Source organism: Lissotriton helveticus, chromosome 3_1 (genome assembly GCF_964261635.1).
Source record: "Lissotriton helveticus chromosome 3_1, aLisHel1.1, whole genome shotgun sequence".
In the NCBI taxonomy this organism is placed as follows: domain Eukaryota; kingdom Metazoa; phylum Chordata; class Amphibia; order Caudata; family Salamandridae; genus Lissotriton; species Lissotriton helveticus.
The window spans coordinates 410,103,423-410,124,815 of NC_136061.1; the positions used below are offsets into that span (position 1 = coordinate 410,103,423).

General features: G+C 43.2%; 1 protein-coding gene across 1 annotated transcript in view; it reads right to left on the reverse strand.

The window, feature by feature from the left end:
• The window catches only part of MPP4 (MAGUK p55 scaffold protein 4), a 273,595-nt gene that overhangs the window by 13,293 nt on the left and 238,909 nt on the right, over positions 1 to 21,393 (reverse strand). Inside the window, exon 20 of the mRNA XM_078683624.1 lies at positions 3,308 to 3,442. Coding sequence (XP_078539750.1) covers positions 3,308 to 3,442 — 135 coding nt within the window. The remainder of the gene's footprint in view (positions 1 to 3,307; positions 3,443 to 21,393) is intronic.

Sequence of the window (21,393 nt, forward strand, 5' to 3'; positions counted from 1 at the left end):
CTACTTAGGTTGTTGTATGACTTTATTCGATATACAATATCATAAAAGTTTATACGATCAGTAAAAAAAAAAACACCATCCAATACAAAAAGAAGAGATGATATAGTTTTGTCATACAGCCAGTGCAAAAGAGTAAAAAACGTGCTTGTATCAAGAATACAAAATATAAAAACATTCCTTAAAAGAGACTGTTCAAAGTTAAAAACACTCATAAAAGTAATGGGAGCCACAGCGATGAAGGGTAACATTACTAGAGTTCCGAGGTCTGTGCTATATTCTCCCCGAGAAGCTTTGTTCTTGTCAGCCAGGCACATCCCAGGTACTTGGCTGTTCCACAGATTACACTAGGAATGGAGGTCTCTGATGTTAAGATACGCTGTGCCTCCCTATAGTTCTTGGCTCCCAGGTTGGAACATACAGGTTTCAACCATTTTTTTCTCGCCTGTCCGTACGCCGGGCAGGCAAAAAGAAAATGGGCGATGGATTCCATAGGGGAGGCACAACCCGGGCACCTGTTGTCATTCTCCTTCGTGTGCCTCCACCCTGCTCTGAAATTATTCAATGGGAGAGTGCCAAACCTAAGCTTCAAGTATAGTGCCCTATCTCTCGGAGACTCGATGAAGTCAAGGAAGGGTTCCAGTTTTGGGGTAGACTTGTGGTCTAGGAATTTCTCCGTCAAAGTGCCGTGTTTCTGGTTTCTAGTGGCTTCTGTAGAAACCCACTCCCAATAGGCCTTCTTAACTACTTGTTTTGGCGGTGGGTTCTGGCTCTCCCAAGCCTCTGCCAATCTGATATCCCACACCAACTGTTTCAATTCAGATAACCAAGTTATCTTATGGCCTGTGTCTAGTCGGACTAGTTCAGTCAGGGCAGAGGCGTAGTTGCACAGTTCCGGGGTCCTTCTGAGGCGAACCCAGAATAGTAGGGGGCGTAAACTAGCTATTTCATTTAGTGGATGTCTCCCATAATCAAGACGGAGCGGGACTAGTGGGGTTGATGGAGGGAGCGAGACCAGGTCTCTAAAAAAACGTATTCTCCGATCTCACTAAGTCCGTGATGTTCTCGAATCCCCACAGTTCCGCCCCGCATAGAGACGAGGGCAAGGCCTTTCCCTCGTAGACTTTGATGGCAGGAGCCACCGGTCAGCTGTGGGAAAGACGCTGATGTCTTGAAATGGCCCCGACACGCGTTTGAGATTAGGGAGCATTTTTGACAGATGGGAGGTCCACTTCATCAGGTTGTTGACCCGTACACCCAGATAGTCGAAAGCTTCGACTAATTCTAAAGGAGAGTCATTCAACTTGATGGTATTTCTGAATCTTTTCGAAGGTGCCAGAGCCATTAGCTTGGTTTTAGTTGTGTTTATACACAAGCCTCTTGAATCACAGAACTGGCTGAAGCAATCTAATAGTTTTTGTAACCCCATCGGGCTTTTAGAGATCAAGAGGGTATCATCTGCAAAAAGCTGCGTGGGCGATTTTTTTCCCCTGCCAGGGTTGGGGCATTGGCTGGGCCCTCCCTCAGATGGTCTACCACCCCATTAACAAAGGGGGAGAACAAAGTCGGGGCCAAAACACAACCCTGGCGAACCCCTCTCTCAACCGCTATCCTCTCGGTCAATTGGCCCTGGCAACCCCACCTAATTCTGGCATAGTTCCCCTTGTGAAGATGTTCAATGAGATCCAAAAACAGAGGGGGAGTGCCTAGATCAGACAATACCTGCCAGAGCTTGGTACGAGGGACCAGGTCAAAGGCCGTTCTTAAATCAATAAACGCCATGTAAAGGCTGCCTTTCTCACTTGTTACAGACTTCCACTCTACTTAGGTTTTTCATGTTTTATGTTTATGCAAATATAGAACCATTAATAAATATTGCAGACCCAGCGAACGTTATCCAGGACTATACTAATGGGTACAGTGTGGGTGCCTGCTGATGGATGTATGACCATAGAACTAGAGATAGGAAAGTGAGGATCTAGGTCCTGAAGAAAGTCAGGGATCCCTTATGGGGTTTTTACACAGGCTGAAACATGTCAATCCACCAGATGCAAGGATATTAGCCAGTCCCCTGCATCACAGTAATTTTTAATCATCTCTTTGACCCACCTTGAATGAACAGGAATACATTAGGCTAAGGGCTTAGAGATTTTTATGAGCACCTACTAGATCCTAGTTCCAACAAACCTCAATCCCACAGGGAAAGTACTCCTCGTAACGATGAGGAGCCAATTCACCACTAGAAGTATGACATCTAGGGTGGTGTGTGAGGCCGTACCTTTCAGGTTTTTGTGATTTTCCTTGGTCCTATCTAACCCTGATACAAAACATGGAAATAAGGGCCCACAGAAAATGGGTAATTCCCTGTGAGTGACTTTCCATCTAGTCTTTCTGATTCTGGTTACGTTTGCTTTTGGTGTTGTAGTGTACAGGTAGAAAGGATGCAAACAGCCCTTCTCTTCCTCTTGGGCTCACCTCCTTTTTCATAGATGTGGGCCTAATGTTTTAGGCCATTTATAACAACAACCAGCCCTACATGGAGTTGGATATCAGTGAAACCTCTCCCCATACACGCAGGAAAAACTATGCATCTCTCTAAGGGCAAAGGCTAAAACATCTAAGACCATCTCAAATTGGGGAAGGCATTAAAGACATGGTTCTTCCCCTACAGATGGTACAACATCTTACTTACCCATGAAGTAGAATTAACCTCTACACAAGGTTAGTAGGCACAACCATAAGCACAACTATCTCTCACATCCTGTGCTCCACTCCTAAATGCAGCTGCACAATCACAGCAACAAGTTAAGAGAAAGCTGCTGGTCGTTACGCTCAACATTTAAACACTTTCCATTATCCCTCATTTGAAGACTATTCTAGTTCAACCATAAACGAATATGCTTTATAAGCTGAAGGGTTTCTATGTTTCACTCCTCTTTACTACACTACACACTCAAGAGCAGCTACATGTGACACGATAAGAGCACCACTCTGGTGACCATGTAAGACGTTATGACATAAGCGACACTACAAACCTCTACCCTTCTGAAGAAGCACAACTTATGCAGTAGTATATATTATCCCTCTACTGACTCCATAACTCATCAACACTTTATTAAACACTTTGTAGGGTGCACAGTTCAAATAAATATGGGCTCTTGCAAAGAAATACGATGTGCAGACATTTATATTTTCCTGGGGAATTATTTGCAAGAGGATGCATATACATTCAGAGATTACAAAGAGTGTCATGGCCACAGAGTGTGACACAGATCTACCCGCCCTGTGCTATATCCCTTGCACACCTTACCCTGAATTTCATGTTAACATAGTAATCTGTAATGATTCTAGCATTCTTCCGAGATTGCCTCATGCAGCCAACACTGGGTGGTTTGATGAAGATGACGTAAGGCTTAACTTCATGATTTCGAACACCTTGAATAGCCTACAAAGGAAACCAGTCAATGATAAATGTGCTTGCACAACAGATATTTTATTGACATTTATGGACCATCGGTGGATTCCTGGGCCACCTGCACAACATTCACAATGGGCAAGGCTTTATTGTTTATAATACAGATACATTTGATTGCTTGGTAGTTATATGACCAATCTGATGGGATGCACTCAAATGTGACATCATACACTACTTACAAGGTTTTGCGAATAAACAAATAATCCTATTACAAAGTATGTGTTGACAGTGACCAGTTACTCTTGCTTTCAAAAAGTTTCTGGCTATGGCGTCATTGTAGAGCTCCTGCTCTGCCACTGAAACTTCACAAACATAATATTTATTTAATTTAAGTGATTTACTATACCAATGCATGGAAAAGGGAGCAGAGCAGTGGCAAACAACAAAAAAGATATGGATTGTACATAAAGAGCTTAATGCTATTACTAGTGTACACAGCAAAAATAAATTATGCTTTGCAAGAATTACAAAGAAATAAAAAATATATAAATATATGCATTAGACTCCAAAAATGTATAAGGAAGGGTATGTTGTGGTTCTGAAAATCTGGATTCGTGTAATCGTTCTGGACTCGAGAATTAAAACTTCGTCGAAACATGACGAATTTGGTATCAAAAGACCGAGAATGACGAGTACATCATGTACATATATTTTCAGCATATTCGAGTGACGATTTCACCTCGAAATCGTCATTTGCGTTCTGAACCCTTGGCTTCCATTTATGTGTTGCCCTTTACATAGGCCTTAATCCAGTTGAATTCAATTCCACAAGGACACATACTCCTTAATCGACTTTTCCATGACCTGTGCAAGTTGGAACCATTGCCCCAGGCCGAACTCGTTAGGTCAGTTCCCCTCCCAGTGGCCGAGCAAGATAGCATCAAGGCTCAACAAGCCATAAAACCATTTCAGCGCGCACACCTGCCGTATCTTGCTCACATCTGTCTCTACTCTTTTGCTTCACTTACTTTATGATGGGGAGGTGCCTGTTTTATTGGGGGTCCACCGATATCTGATGAAATGTTGGGCCTTGCCAGGTGATTTGTTATGGGCAGCACAACGTGAAATATGTACATGTCATCATGACTCTGCTTTTCTTTTGTAAACCAATAACTGTAAATGACATACTACGAATTCGAAGAATGTTTGCCTGAAGCTGAATATTCTGTATAAAGAGAGAAGCCTGACTTTGTAAATTCGAGCAGTCTCCTGAGAATATACTTCCCCGTGTTGTACTTCTAGGACACTTGTTACCTTGGTTGCAGCCAATAAACTAATCTTTGACTTCACCTAGAAGACTCTGAGTTTCTGTGGTCTGGATCAGGAAGAACCCGAGGTCTCTGGGTGTACCCTGACACCCTGCTTGGTTACCGGTGTCTGTGCCGGTTCTTAAAAACCCAGTACCTCAGCTGGCGCCCAACGTTTGGGGCGATTCCAGTGGTACCAGTCAGCCAGAGGATCGTGAGGAGCTTCGTGTGAAAATTCCAGAGGACGGCCAACCACCTCATCGACCCCTGCATGTCGACGTGGTCCGAAGGTCTTTGCTGCGAGGTTCCCCGCTTCCCGACGGCTACAAGGACTGCTGCCCTGGCTATCACCCTGATTTGGACCCTTGAAGTTTGGTAGAGCGAAACACTAAGACGAGTCTTCTGGTGACGTCATCGATATTTCAGTTAAGTATAAGTGGAGTGTCTCCCAGTCCTTAGTTGGTCTTAGTCTGGGTATCCTTTGGGATAATTTGTTGGTACTTGCAAGCACCAAAACCGAAGGACTCGTGTATTCACGAGAAATATCGTAATCGATAATCCTTTGAAGTTTGGAACTAGACTAGAGAGCGAAAATGACTAGTCTTAGACTTGGAAATTTGTTTTGTCTTGGTTATAATAATAAGGACTCCCGATTGGAGGACTCATGTCCGGTTCCTCCAGTTGAAACTCCAACTTACGAGCTATATGTGAAACATGGGGTAGGCCCCATCACCTACAATGAAGTGTGGATTAAATACACCAGGAAAGATGGTGTTTTAAAATGGCCCCAATATGGTAGTTTTGATTCCGAAATCTTAGACAACCTTGAAGTTAAACTCTTCAAAAAGAAAGCCCGGCCGGCGATGTTTGACTCTTTCCGCTTATGGCGTAAAGAAGCCAAACAAAAAGAAATCAAATTAGCTAAGAAAAATAAGAGAGAAGAGGGACTCTCAGTAATGCAAGCTGCTATACAGTTTAAAGATAATGAAGAAGAGCAGATGAGTGAGCAGTTGCACAGGCAACGTAAAATGGCAATAGATAAATGTTATCCAGTTTTGCCGTCTCTTCAGCAAGAGGCAGCAAAAGAGCGTGAAAAAGACCCATTAATGTCGCATTTACTAAATTCTCCAACCCCCTATGCGCAAAATGCCACGGCACCCCCGCAACCTTTAGTTGCGCAAACTACGCCTCCTGTTCTTCCACAGCACTCTCCAGCTGTTCTCCAGCTGACTCCTGTCTCTATGGTGCAGCCTGCTCCAGGCCCACCAACCACACTTGCTACACCTGTGTTTTCTACGATTTCGCCTAATGTGCCTTTTACGTCTCCTAATGCTCCCTCTACGATTTTGCCTAGTGCTCCTTCTATTTCCCCTGATACCTCTACTGCTATCTCTGCCCCTGCCTTATCTCACCCCGTTTTTCCCCCGTTCTTCCTTCAGTTTCACCTTCCATTCGGCAGAAAATGGCCAGCACTGTTACTAACCTTCTTTTACCTCTTTTCGGGTCACCTACTACGACCCCTAACATGGGAAGAAGACAGTTGCGAAGTCGACTGCCTGACTATCAAGAGAGAGACTCACTGAATAGTTTAGCACGGAAATGGGTCTTGGACACTGTAAAATATAATGTACAGTCTGTCATGGAAGTTTTTCATCAATGGGAAGCAGCGACACAGAGATATGTTTTCGAACAGATGTGTGTTTTTCTTTGCGAGGATTTAGAAGACAATGATCTGGAATGCATCCCGCAAGAGATGTGTCGTGTACGGTTTAAGTTCGGAGAGGGTATGATTGTAGGTCCAGATGTGGAGAAAGCAGTTGAAATGTTGTTATCATATCGGAGTAAGGGAAGCAGTTCTGGGTCACCATCTGAATCTAGTACATCCAGTAGGAAAAAGGCGCGACAATACCCTATGAGAGAAGTTCCCCCACAATGGAGAGAGGGTGACACGACTGCTGTCCCACCTATTCTGCCACACTTTCAGCGTGTATGGGTACATGTCCCATGGAAGCGAGCTGAAGTTTTAGCACTTAAACAAACATTACCTGATCCGCGTAAAAATCCTGCAGGGTATTACAAAGAGTTGTCGCAAACTGCTGGGTCATGTATAATGAATTTAGCCGATATCGATATGCTATTTGGGAATGTTGTTCCACAGCCTTTATGGGGTAAAATTCGTCATATAGATCATGATCAGGAATTAGGTGACTCATGGGCTAATATTACTGCTGCAGATGCCCGACAAGTTGGTGGTGCCAAGCCTGAGCCTTTGATAGCAGAACTCCCTGGTAAAATAGTGGATTACATGAAAACGATAATGCCTGCAATACGTGTAAATTGGGATAACTTGTCTGCATGCAAACAGAAGAAAGAAGAAACAGTCTCAGACTTCTTCACCAGATTTGAAGAAACATTTGTTGACCACAGCGGTCAAGATATGACCACAGAAGATGGTCAGAGATTGTTTGTCGATAAATTCGTGCACAATCTGCTTCCAGAATTGTGTAAAAAATTAAAGAATTCAGAATGTTCTTGGGCAGTCTCATCTTCAGCCCAGATATTAGCTACTGCACAATATTACGAAAATAGAGACAAGGATGAGAAAGATAGAGTAGAAAAGAAAACGAAGGTTTTGCTACAGCAAACCTATCCGCCACGTGGTGGTGGTAATCAAAATAATAATGGTCAGAATCACTACCAAAATACTTTCCAGCAGCCTCAACAATATCAGAGGAACTCGCAAAGAGTCGAGTACACTCAGCCACGTGTCCCTGTAGGCCCCAACCAGTGTTCATATTGCAGACAAGAGGGTCATTTCAAGTATAATTGTCCTATTCTATTACAACGTGCAAATGGAGTTTCTGGTGTTAGAGGTCGTGGCAGTCAGCAAGCACCTAGAGGTAGAGGGCGTGGAAACGCCCCTCAGAACGCACGTCCCCTTCCACCACAAAACTCTATGAACAGGTTTGATCAGCAAAATAACGCATCTGATAGGACAGCTCAATACTACGTTGATGATTATTACACAGAAGATGAGCATTGGGAAGGTAATGATTGCTAGGACAGCCATAGACAAAGAGAGGGAGTTGTTTCAGTTCCAGTAGATCAGAGTGGACCTTACGTTGAGGTGATTACATCAGGTGAGTCAGAACCTTTTCTGTTGGATACTGGTGCTACAAAGAATTCTATTATGCACTCCAAACTCCCTGGCGCACCTTTGTCTGGCGAAATGAACGTTTCTGTAGGTTTTTCTGGCGCCCCAGTTAGGAATCCGATTTCTGACCCTTTGTCTCTTTCTGTTGGTCCTTGTGAATTCGAAGCACCCCTCATTCTGACAACAGGTTGTGGTGAAAACTTGCTAGGATTGGATTTGTTAAAAAGATTGTATGCGACTTTGTACTGTTCTCCTTCAGGAGTACAACTTACTTTAGGTAAGAAAGTGGTTTCTCCCATGTATTTGTCGAGGGATAAAATTCCTGCAGAATTGTCGTTTCTCCCAGATATTCTTTGGGCCACTGGTCCTAATGAAGTAGGTCTTTTAGAAATTCCACCATATGTTGTAACATTGAAAGCCAACGTTAAAATGCCACGAATTCCCCAATACAAAATTTCTAGTGAGGGTGAAAAAGCTTTACTAGCTATCGTTTACGAATTGATTAAAAAGGATGTGATTGAAGAAACACGAGGAAATGTTTGCAATAGTCCTGTTCTGCCTGTTTTAAAACGAACTGACCCTTCTAAGCCACCTGTGTACAGATTCGTGATTGACCTTAGAGAGGTGAATAAAATTGTTGTGCCACAATTTCCAGTTGTACCCGACATTACCACATTATTGACTATGATTCCAGCCTCTGCCTCTTGGTTTTCGGTGATTGACCTGAAGAATGCTTTCTTCAGTATCCCGATTGCTGAGGAAAGCAGGGATATTTTTTCCTTCAGTTTAGGAGGTCGCAGTGTCCGCTTTAAACGCGCTCCTCAGGCCTACTGTGAAAGTCCATCAATATACAGTCAAGCTCTGAAAACACAGCTTGACACGATTGTTTTACCTAAAGGTGCTACTCTTGTACAATATGTGGATGATTTGCTCATTGCTGCAGATACTAAGAAAATGTGTAAAAAGGCCACGTTGACATTATTGCGTCATCTGTGTGATCTGCATCACAAGGTGTCACTTTCCAAACTGCAATATTGCCGACAAGAAGTGACCTACCTAGGTCACCTCTTATCGAAGGAGGGAAGGAAACTGACCCCAGAAAGAATTCAGACAATAGCAAAATTTAATGTGCCAAGAACACAGAGAGAAGTGCGTGCTTTCTTGGGCATTACATCGTACTGTAGACAGTGGATTCCTAATTTTTCGTTATTGGCCAAACCCTTGGTGGCACTAACGTGTAAGAATACACCCAATCCCATTCCTTGGTCTGAAGAGTGTCAGAAAAGTTTTCTCGAATTGCGCACAGCATTATGTTCGGCTCCTGTGTTAGGTACCCCCAACTACAGTAAGCCTTTCACATTATATGTCCACGAGAAGGAGGGCTGTGCATTGTCTGTGTTGACTCAGTTATTTGGAGGTAGGCAGCGCCCATGCGCCTATTTTTCATCAACTTTGGATCTGGTAGCAAAAGCATTGCCAAGTTGTTTAAGAGCCACAGCAGCAGCAGCTTTTTCTATTCGACAGTCTGCTGGTCTAGTAATGAATAATACACTAATCATGATGGTCCCGCATACAGTAGACACATTGTTAAATAGAACCAAGACACAGCACTTAACTAGTGCTCGACTGTCCAGTTACGAATTGACACTGCTAGCGAGTCATGTACACATAAAAAGGTGCAGTACCTTGAATCTAGCTACGTTGTTGCCAATTGCAGAGGAATCAGATGCTTTAGAACAGCACGATTGTTTTCTCGCAACAGAGGAAGAAACAAAAGGGAGAGTAGATTTATTTGACACTCCTCTTGCTGAATGTGATGGTACATTATGGGTGGATGGTTCATGCTTCAAGCTCCCAAATGGTAACGTGACTGCAGCATATGCTATCACGACTTTGCACACAGTTGTTGAAACTGCACGAGTACCACATGGTTCAGCTCAAGCTGCAGAATTAGTTGCACTCACGAGAGCATGTGTATTGTCTAAAGGAATGAGAGTGACTGTCTACACTGATAGTCAGTATGCGTTTGGAGTGGCTCACAGTTTTGGACGATTGTGGAGAGAACGTGGGTTCCTGACTTCGCATGGAGCTAAGATTCAGCATGGTCAGTTGGTGAATGAGCTTCTTGAATCACTGACCTTGCCTCTGGAAATGGCGATTGTGAAATGTAGTGCTCACAAGAAGGTGACTGATGATGTTGGTCGTGGGGATGCATTTGCTGATGAGATCGCTAAAGAAACGGCAAAGAATGGGATGAGCCAAATGTATGTTGCAGGCCCTGAAAGATGGACTGGTGATGTTGGAATATGTGAGGACACGATAGAGAGTGTAAAGTCCATCCAAGCTGAGGCCACAGAGAAAGAGTTGAGCACGTGGAGAGAGAGTACAGGTAGAATGGATGCAAATGGTTGTTGGATTGAATCGACAGAGCATCAGAGATGGTTGTTACCCGATGCATATGTGCTTGCAGTGGTCACAATGGCTCATGGAATGGCTCATATCAGAGTGAAAGGGATTTGCGAGTTGTTGGCCCCAGTGTGGAAGAATTCAGGGATTCCCAAGTGTGCAGAGAATGTTGCCAAGAATTGCATGGTATGTCTGAAGCACAATCCTGGTAGGGGAACCCCAACTCCAGCTGGTCATTTTGCACCTCCTACGTATCCGTTCGAGGTTTTGCAGCTAAATTTCATACACATGGAGAGGTGCAACAACTTAAAATACGTGCTCGTTGTTGTTTGTGCTTTCTCAAGATGGGTAGAAGCATATCCCCTGAAAGACAATACTGCCTTGTCCACAGCAAAAGCCCTTGTGAAAGAGTACTTCCCCAGGTTTGGAATGCCTAGAATGGTCTGGTCTGATAATGGAAGTGAATTTGTGGGTCGTGTGATGAAAAGAGTGTGTGAAGGGCTAGGCATTAGGCAGAAGTTCCACGCTGCAAATCACCCCCAATCAGCTGGATTAGTAGAATGTTACAATGGCACGCTTAAACTTAAATTGGCCAAGATCCAAGCGAGCACAGGTCTTAAATGGCCTGACGCTCTACCCTTAGCTCCTATCCACCAGAATGACTGTGCATTCGCGAGTGAAACTCAGCCCTTATGAAATTGTCTTTGGCTGGCCAGCCAATATATGGGGAGTGCCTAGGCCCACGAAGTTCAGCGAGCTAGAACACCCTATTTTGCTTGATTACCTGTATGAATTGACGGCTAAATTGTGTGTTTTGCATCAACAGGTACATGACTCCCTGCCTCCGGCCTCTGATACTCCAGGACACCCCATAAACCCTGGATCCTGGGTGTTGATAAAGAATTTCCAAAGGACTAAAAACGACCAGCCCAGGTGGACGGGACCACACCTCGTCCTCCTCTCTACCAGATCGGCAGTTCGAGTGGAAGGGAAGAAGGCCTGGATCCACGGGGTCCACTGTAAAAGGGTACCCTTACCTCTGCCCTATGACCAGAGTAAAGAACTTGATGCCGTGCCAAATTCCGTCCCTTTTAATGTTTCACATGTAAAAAGAACTGACTCTGAACAAGAAAACGAAGACATTTTGCACAAGGCTGTGCCACCATCCAAGCGAGTGAACATTACAGAGCCTGACCTTTTGTTCCTAGATCAGACACTACCTGGGAAGCGACGGTATAATTTGAGACCGAGAAAAACGAACTAATAAAATCATTTCTTTTGCAATTTGAGACTAAGATCCATGGACAAATAAAACGATATTTTCTTTTCCCCCCAAGTACTATTTTTGAAAGTGCAGCTCTCCCATCTAGGAAACTTGCTCATTTTTGTTTTTCGAACCGCCATCCGGGTTCCGCTGCTAGGGCCGCGGTTGATTAAAGTCTTCGGGGTGCAGCTGACGACGTTAGGTCGGTAGTTCTGGTTGGTCCAAGGGAGTTGCCCTAGACTGACAGAAGCATCCCTTAGCAGAGGCAACCTCCCACCGCGGGCAGCACTTTAGAGACGATGGAGTTTCCCGATGTGGAGAGACCTGCCAAACAAATGAACTTTAAGCAGAGACTGTGTAACACGATGACAAAGAAAAGTTTTATAATATTGTGTATTTTTATGCTATTCAGCATAATGATCTTTTTGATAAGTTATGTTTTATTCTCTTTCCATGTAACATTTGCGCCCACTGCATCACCCATACCTCCTCCTACTGTTTCCTCCCATTCTTTCCACCCTCTGCCTGACCACGAATCGAATAGGAGATTGGAGTTCATTAATAACTCCTTTGTTCAGTTATTACACCAGCACCAACTTGTAATGAACACAACTAACTGTTGGGTGTGCGGTCTTATGCCTCACACAACGGATAAAGGTATCCCCTATTTGGTTCTGCCATTTAGTCACAATGGTTCTGTATGGGCATATAGGACAATGTTCATATATGCACACGAAATCTACCCCCTACGTTCTGTAACAGACAATCCTAGAAAAAGTGCTCTAGTCAAAGGTATAGTTGACATGATTAAGGAAGGTATTTCTTATGAGACTATCCCTAGAGATGAGACACTATTATACATAGGATGGAACATGACTGGGTATGGAACAACTCTAAGTGAGAAACAGCAAGCTAAGAGATCGTCCCCGATTTGGATTGTACCTCATCAGGGTCATCTGTGTCTGCAAGGTAATGGCACGAATCCCAGGGCTCAGTTAGGGAAGAGTGTCTGTACTGAAACGTATATGTTTGGATCTCAGACTTCCCCTGCGTTTTTAGCAGCTAAGGGTACTTATTTCATCTGCCACGATAGAGCCTATACATGGTTGCCCCCTGACTTTTCGGGCTCATGTTTTGTTTCCTTCCTGTTGCCTCCCACCTACACAGCAGCGGCAGACTACCACCGGACAAGGATAGTTAGAGGTGTTTTGAGTGAAGAATACACTGCAGGTCAAGAATTTGGGGACTTTGCAAAGGGTTTTCTGCCGTTCTGGGGATCCATGGCTAACAGCAGAAACATAAGGCAATTGACAAGGGTAGTTGAGTCCACCGTGATAGAAACTACTGATGCCCTTAGCAACCTGACTGCTGAGCTCCAGTCGGATCGGCTTATGACCCTTCAGAACCGGGTCGCTTTAGATGTCATACTTGCAGACCGAGGTGGAGTATGCAGATTGATCCAATCTAGTTGCTGTATCTTCATCCCTGATAACGCTCCAACAGTGTATCAGGCCATCTCCAAACTACATAAGATTTCCGAATCTATTCATGTGGATAAAGGAGATTGGTCATTGATGGGATGGTTCTGGGAACTGATATCCGCCTGGGGATGGAAAATTCTAATGGTCATTGGGATGGTCTTAGCCATTCTTTTCCTGTTCTGTCTATGCATACAGTGTGCTCCTGCAATATGTGGCCTCTGTGTTACATCATGTGTAAGGAAACTTGTGTCAAGAGATGAACTAAGTACTAGAATGATGTTACAGCAACATCTCAATGACTTTAGGAATATAGATCTGGACTCAGACTAACATGAGGATAGATTAATTCCCTATGTAAGGGCAAAAGGAGGGATTGTGGTTCTGAAAATCTGGATTTGTGTAATCGTTCTGGACTCGAGAATTAAAACTTCGTCGAAACATGACGAATTTGGTATCAAAAGACCGAGAATGACGAGTACATCATGTACATATATTTTCAGCATATTCGAGTGACGATTTCACCTCGAAATCGTCATTTGCGTTCTGAACCCTTGGCTTCCATTTATGTGTTGCCCTTTACATAGGCCTTAATCCAGTTGAATTCAATTCCACAAGGACACATACTCCTTAATCGACTTTTCCATGACCTGTGCAAGTTGGAACCATTGCTCCAGGCCGAACTCGTTAGGTCAGTTCCCCTCCCAGTGGCCGAGCAAGATAGCATCAAGGCTCAACAAGCCATAAAACCATTTCAGCGCGCACACCTGCCGTATCTTGCTCACATCTGTCTCTACTCTTTTGATTCACTTACTTTATGATGGGGAGGTGCCTATTTTATTGGGGGTCCACCGATATCTCATGAAATGTTGGGCCTTGCCAGGTGATTTGTTATGGGCAGCACGACGTGAAATATGTACATGTCATCATGACTCTGCTTTTCTTTTGTAAACCAATAACTGTAAATGACATACTACGAATTCGGAGAATGTTTGCCTGAAGCTGAATATTCTGTATAAAGAGAGAAGCCTGACTTTGTAAATTCGAGCAGTCTCCTGAGAATATACTTCCCCGTGTTGTACTTCTAGGACACTTGTTACCTTGGTTGCAGCCAATAAACTAATCTTTGACTTCACCTAGAAGACTCTGAGTTTCTGTGGTCTGGATCAGGAAGAACCCGAGGTCTCTAGGTGTACCCTGACACCGCTGGGTTACCGGTGTCTGTGCCGGTTCTTAAAAACCCAGTACCTCAATGTTCAGACATACACAAAACAAACCGTAAGGAAGGGTCTAAGGGGAAAATTGTAAAGACCTGCTTGCATCCTATCCCCCAATCTAACTATCAAAAACACACAGGGGATGCTAAGGGTCTAGAAAGAGCTACAAGTATCTGTACACCTAGATGTAGTGTGGAGGACTAACCAATGTGAGGAGAGAGAAACAACAGAAAGTATGAGAAAGGTATGAGAAAGATACCCATCAGCCCATCCATTGGCGGAGTCTCATCATCTGGGTTTTTTTGTAAACTGGTATCTACTAGGTACCTCACTGAACGTATATTGAGGAATACTAGTATTAGATCCACCAGTGAGAGAGAGCCAACAGGATATGGTGGTATGCTGAAGGGAAGGAAGTTGCAGTGCTCAAAAGGTGTATAATAGTGAAAAAGTGGTGTTTAAGATTGCCTGTTATGGGGCCAAAGGTAAGACTTTATTGGGGGGTCATCATAATGGCAAGATTAAAAGCAGAGTGATGATAGTGTGCCAAACAAATACTACTATCAGTTGTTGGAACTATATGGTCAACATTTTTCAGCCTAACACGGCTTTCTTCAGGACCTGTAAATATTACACTACTGCAACAGTGAAAAAGTAAATAAACTATGGTGAACCATGCAAAAAGAGAGAGACCTACCGTTAGTAGATTACTATATGGTAGTCTCAAGTCATGGTAAAGAGAGTTCTCTCCTGTAACAAAAGACAAGTACATCCAAACAGATATAGTAAAATGGAAACAACAGTACATATGTGTGTGTGTAGATGTGAATCCACATTCAACATTTTGTGAAAGAAACTCACCCATAAAGTTGTATGGAGATAGCCTCACCTCGCCTGGCACTCGCTCAGGTTTAAGAGGCCCCGCTCTAAGAAGATGGGGAGGGAAAAAAATATATTTTGTAACAATAACAGACAGTTTACGTATGTCATGATTCCCTCAATTGTACCAACTCTAAAAAGTCACTCTGGGGTGGGGTGAACAAAAAGAAGATGGCGACTTCAGCATGCCAAAACTCAGTGGTCTCATGTTGGTGGGTGAGACACCAAAGGTTATGTTGCTATGATGTTTTAAAAAATATATATGACGAAATCCTTTGTTGTATCTGGAGCAACGATTATGTGTCTCCATTGTATTTAACGATGTATCTATACATAAATATTGCCACGGAACAAGACGACTGCTCCTAAATGGCAGGGTATGGAGATAGAGTGCATGTCTCCATATATATAAATAATGCCCTGAAGGTTGTAAATGCAGGAAGACTAAGTAGTGTCGCTCCCAAACAAAATGCGAGTTAAAGTGGTATTAAGCCGCTATTGAGCCACAACCTTAAAGTACTGCTGGAAATACATCATTCGAGAAAGCAGTCAGCCACCTGTCCGTCGGTACCTCCGGCTGCCTTCTGAGCCGAGGGGTCAAAGACCTCATCCTGTTTAATGATTGGTTGTTTTGGCAAAACCGGAAACGGAAACGGAAAAGGGTGTCCTTGCGTGAGTGTTTTCGCAAGCCCTCTTCACTGATTGGTCGCTTCTCAAACAGGAAACACCCAGGAAACACCCAAGCAGGAAACACCCAAACCCGTGTTCGTTAACGAACACGGGTTTGGGTGTTTCCTGTTTGAGAAGTGACCAATCAGTGAGAGGGCTTGCGAAAACACTCACGTAAGGACACCCTTTTCCGTTTCTGTTTCCGGTTTTGCCAAAACAACCAATCATTAAACAGGATGAGGTCTTTGACTCGTTTCCTCTCTGGTCCGCATACCTTGAATTTAGCTGGCCAGGCCGCATTGTCCGTTACCTTCCCCTCGGCTCAGAAGGCAGCCGGAGGTACCGACGGACAGGTGGGTGGCTGCTTTCTCGAATGATGTATTTCCAGCAGTACTTTAAGGTTGTGGCTCAATAGCGGCTTAATACCACTTTAACTCGCATTTTGTTTGGGAGCGATACTACTTAGTCTTCCTGCATTTACAACCTTCCGGGCATTATTTATATATATGGAGACATGCACTCTATCTCCATACCCTGCCATTTAGGAGCAGTCGTCTTGTTCCGTGGCAATATTTATGTATAGATACATCGTTAAATACAATGGAGACACATAATCGTTGCTCCAGATACAACGAAGGATTTCGTCATATATATTTTTTAAAACATCACAGCAACATAACCTTTGGTGTCTCACCCACCAACATGAGACCACTGAGTTTTGGCATGCTGAAGTCGCCATCTTCTTTTTGTTCACCCCACCCCAGAGTGACTTTTTAGAAATGGTACAATGGAGGGAATCATGACATACGTAAACTGCCTGTTATTATTACAAAATATATTTTTTTCCCTCCCCATCTTCTTAGAGCGGGGCCTCTTAAACCTGAGCGAGTGCCAGGCGAGGTGAGGCTATCTCCATACAACTTTATGGGTGAGTTTCTTTCACAAAATGTTGAATGTGGATACACGTCTACACATACACATATGTACCGTTGTTTCCATTTTACTATATCTGTTTGGATGTACTTGTCTTTTGTTACAGGAGAGAACTCTCATTACCATGACTTGAGACTACCATATAGCAATCTACTAACGGTAGGTCTCTCTCTTTTTGCATGGTTCACCATAGTTTATTTACTTTATCACTGTTGCAGTAGTGTAATATTTACAGGTCCTGAAGAAAGCAGTGTTAGGCTAAAACATGTTGACCATATAGTTCCAACAACTGATAGTAGTATTTGTTTGACACACTATCCTCACTCTGCTTTTAATCTTGCCGTTATGATGACCCCCCCAATAAAGTTTTACCTTTGGCACCATAACAGGCAATCTTAAACACCACTTTTTCACTATTATACACCTTTTGAGCACTGCAACTTCCTTCCCTTCAGCATACCACCTTATCCTGTTGGCTCTCTCTCACTGGTGGATCTAATGCTAGTATTCCTCAATATACGTTCAGTGAGGTACCTAGTAGATACCAGTTTACAAAAAAACCCAGATGATGAGACTACGCCAATGGGTGGGCTGATGGGTATCTTTCTCATACCTTTCTCATACTTTCTGTTGTTTCTCTCTCCTCACATTGGTTAGTCCTCCACACTACATCTGAGTGTACAGATACTTGTATCTCTTTCTAGACCCTTAGCATCCCCTGTGTGTTTTTGATATGTTCAGACATACACAGTTCATTTTGGATTGTTATATAAACCATAAAGCATCACTTCAGAAAACAATGTAAAGCATTATGTAGAAAAGTTATACAAATAATCTTTGAAAGATTTCTTATCACATAGGTAAAAACCACATATTCACATTTACATTAAACAACAGGATATCAGTCCATGCAAACAATAAAACCTATCACATTTAAAAACTTCATAATTTGCTTATTTGCTTAAGAATTTTAAGACTTCCACTATCAAGCACTTTCTTACACCAACTACAGAATCAAGAATCTTGATACAGGGTGATCAAAGGGGTTGGCAATAAAAGATGTAAAGACTGGATGACAAGCTCAAACTTGGCTCTCTTTTAAAACCAGGATCATCTATTTCCTGTGAGAACCTTCATTATAATGGCAGAAAAATATAAAGAAGTTGTCGATTCATCTATGCAAGTGGTGATATGATTCATAGATGGTAGCAACCGATAGAGTAAATCTAGTCAGAAGATATCGCTCATGTGAATTATCAATCTGCATCAAAACTGTCCCTTCCTATTGTTCTCCATCGACAGAAGTTGTTGAAGACCCAATTTCATATTCGCGTTCACAATCTTTTTGAGCTTCTTGAATAAGTACGGTAGTTCCAGGGCCGAACTAACGCCTCTGATGTGTTCAAGCCATGGAATCTTATTCCACAGTTCCAATAAAAGGCAATCAGATAACATTTTTCTATTTCAACCCACTGCAGGATTACATCACACTGATAACTACAACAGAATGAGGTCCGCTTTATATAGCCCTCCGAGTACTCAAGGCCCACCTCCTCGGGCATGGCAAATGATGCAAGTGAATGGGGTTACGCTAACAGGCATCTTAGAAATGCATATTTTCCTCCTGATTATGAAGTATCTCGAGATTTCGGCCCCATAGGACACCGAGGGAATGCATGCTTAGAACAGTTAAGATCTGGGTCAAATGTATATAGCTTTACCTTTCTGTGAGGCAAAAAATTATTCCCTGAGTTTCCAGAAAACAAATTATTCTGCTAATAAGACATCTGCCCAATTCAACTTGGCATTAAAAGTGGTACTACGGTAATAGAACATCTTTACAAGGCTGTTCTGTGTACTTCTCTTTTCATGCTTTTAGACCATTTCTTGGGCAGAGATTCATAACATTAGATTTTACTATTTTATTTCAGCCCCAGATCTTTCATACATGCTGCATAACATGTGATCACATCTTGAAATGTTTTGGTTGTTCTTAACAAACGGAAGGCATTGCCCATGGCCGTATGTGACTACTACACAACCTTGGTATACTCTGAATCTGAACATGTATTCTCGAACCAACCTCCAAGTTGCTTTTATACAAAAAAAGATGCCAGGACACCACCCTATTTTACTTCTCTTGTGGAGACAAAAGATTCTGTACATTTCCCTCCTGGGCTGGGGATATATATATATATTTTTTTTTTCAAACATGAATACGCTGCACTCTTAGATGTCCGACATTCTCAGAATTTTATTCTGTAGCAATATATATATATATGTCCATCCCCATGCATTAATAAAACCATTAAGCATTAAAAGAAACCAATATATGTATATAATTTTTTTTAAATGTTTTTTCATCCATATGAAAACAGCATACAGCCCTTTTTTCCATCGTATTTATCACAGTTCGCAAATTCTTCCATGCAACCCAGCTGCATGGCGACAGTACATCTCGGCTGGCCATCCCATCAATGTCCACCTTCCGGGTCTAGTCGGATGTGGGAGCCATGCCTCCCATGATAATGCACCTGTAGTAAACTTCAAGATAGTGCTCCTCCCCCCTCCCATCCCAAACTACAGTGCTCCATCAATCTGCCCTCCACTTTGTCAAACTTTTTAGGGCATCCTCTACTAATATAGACTACACTTGCCGCCTCCACACACATATCCATGCCTACGAGCCATTGTCTTTTTGTTGGCAGTTGTTGCTTACCCCACTGCATAGCAATGTCCCTTTTCACTAGCATGAATCCTAAATTTCAGAACAGGAGGTGAACTTGTGTGAGGTCAAAATCGCTTGGGACTCCCAGTAGGATGAACTGCGGTGTCGCACAGATGGTCACATCAAGGGTAACCTCTAGTTCTTCAATGATGTTCGTCCACTAATTGGCTATGAGAGCGCACTCCCAGAGTGTGTGCATGAATGTACCTTCGCCCTCCCCACAGCGCAAGCATTGTGGACTCGGAGGCCAGCCTATTTTGTACAGTTGGCTTCTATTGTAGTAGGTCCAGTGTAGGATTTTCAGCTATATAAACCTCAATTCGGACTTAATGGTTCCATCCTAGCGACGCATTGGATAATTTTCATCAAACCATTGTCAAAAAAAATTTTGTCGTTATTTCCCAAATGTTTGTTCTATTTACACAGTCAAAAGTTGTGGTTTAATTCGCAAAGGCCAAATGTAAAGGGCCCCATTAAACACTCACATATTTTAGGATTAATAAGAACAGTGCCCTGGACAGGTCTAAATACGTAATGCATTTCAGTCAAAATCCCTCTATCTTGTCGGAAGAAGTGCCAAAGGAACCCTAACAAATGACATTGCTCTAGGAATCGATCAAGGTGACTGGGCCAAAATATTTAGGTTTATCCCTGGCTACCTTATTTAAAATTGAAATAATGATGGGTTTATACCATGAAACTGTGATAAAAGATGTGCCATTGTCTTGATGCAACAGATAATAGAGGACAACAAAGATTTTGAATACGTTTACAAAAATCCGTGGGCGCCCTGTCAAGAACTGGGGCCTTATTAATTGGGCTAGCGTTTTGGGCATCGATTATTTCATCAGTAGAGAAAGTCAGGGGTTCTTCAGTGTTTGGGAGGACTGATTACTGCATAAAGTTGAAACATTCTGCATTGTTTTGTTTAAAGAGCAATAATACTGGATCGAAGTTTCACTATGGAAAAATATTAATGGAGAGCAAGATGGTGTCAGCGTGAGTCCACGCCACTCAGCCACTCGACTATCGGCTATGCGCACTGACCCGTGATGCCGAACCAGAAAACCAACAAAACGCAAGCGACCAGTCTCTACTTCCAGACCACTGGGACTGATCCAGACACTAGAAACGGCTGCGGGATGCTCGCCTTTGCAAAAGCGCTCCGGGAACTCTTTACCCGCTGGCTGCTCTGCTACATTGTTGCCTCAGTGTTTTCATCGGTCTCCATTAAGCTGGTATTACGGCTGGAAGTAATACGGCAGCGGAGCCTGATTATGTCGACCAGGGGCACTAAAAGCAATAAAGGCAACAAAACGAAAGCCGCCCAAGCCAGCGCTGTGGTGACAGACAGCCTACCCAAAGGTAAACGGGAGGTCAGCGGTTTCAAAAAGACAACAGGGAGACTCGGGGGGGGGGGGGGAGGGGTGGAGTCATAAAAGAAGGTACAGGTCTTCAGCCCTCTGCTGCAAAACTTTTTTCTGGATTTAAGGCACCATTTCCTACATTAGACTCCACACTAGATACCACACTCTCCCCTGAGAGTGAACTTGATTGTTCATTATTAGATAAACAACGGGATCTGAACCTTAAGCAATCGACAACTACTCCGAAGGAAAACTGTGCCTCTGAACAACCTGAGGAAATTGCGACCCCAGGGGACAACAGGAAGGCACAGAAGGACTGATAGACCCCACTAATTTTATTCCCACCCCAGTACCTATGGAAGGAAAAACCGGAATCATAGTGGATTTGGGAATAATGGCATCATCTGCTTCTGCTGCCCTAATTCTAAACTCCGCTCTGACAATATGCATACCAGAGGGAGGGTCCAAACTACAGCCAGCACTACTAACTAAATCCTTAGCTTGGAAGTCAACCCTGACCCTCAAGCTCCTTGGACTCCTGAGCTTAGCGGTGAAAATTTCTACTGTGTGTCGGATGGC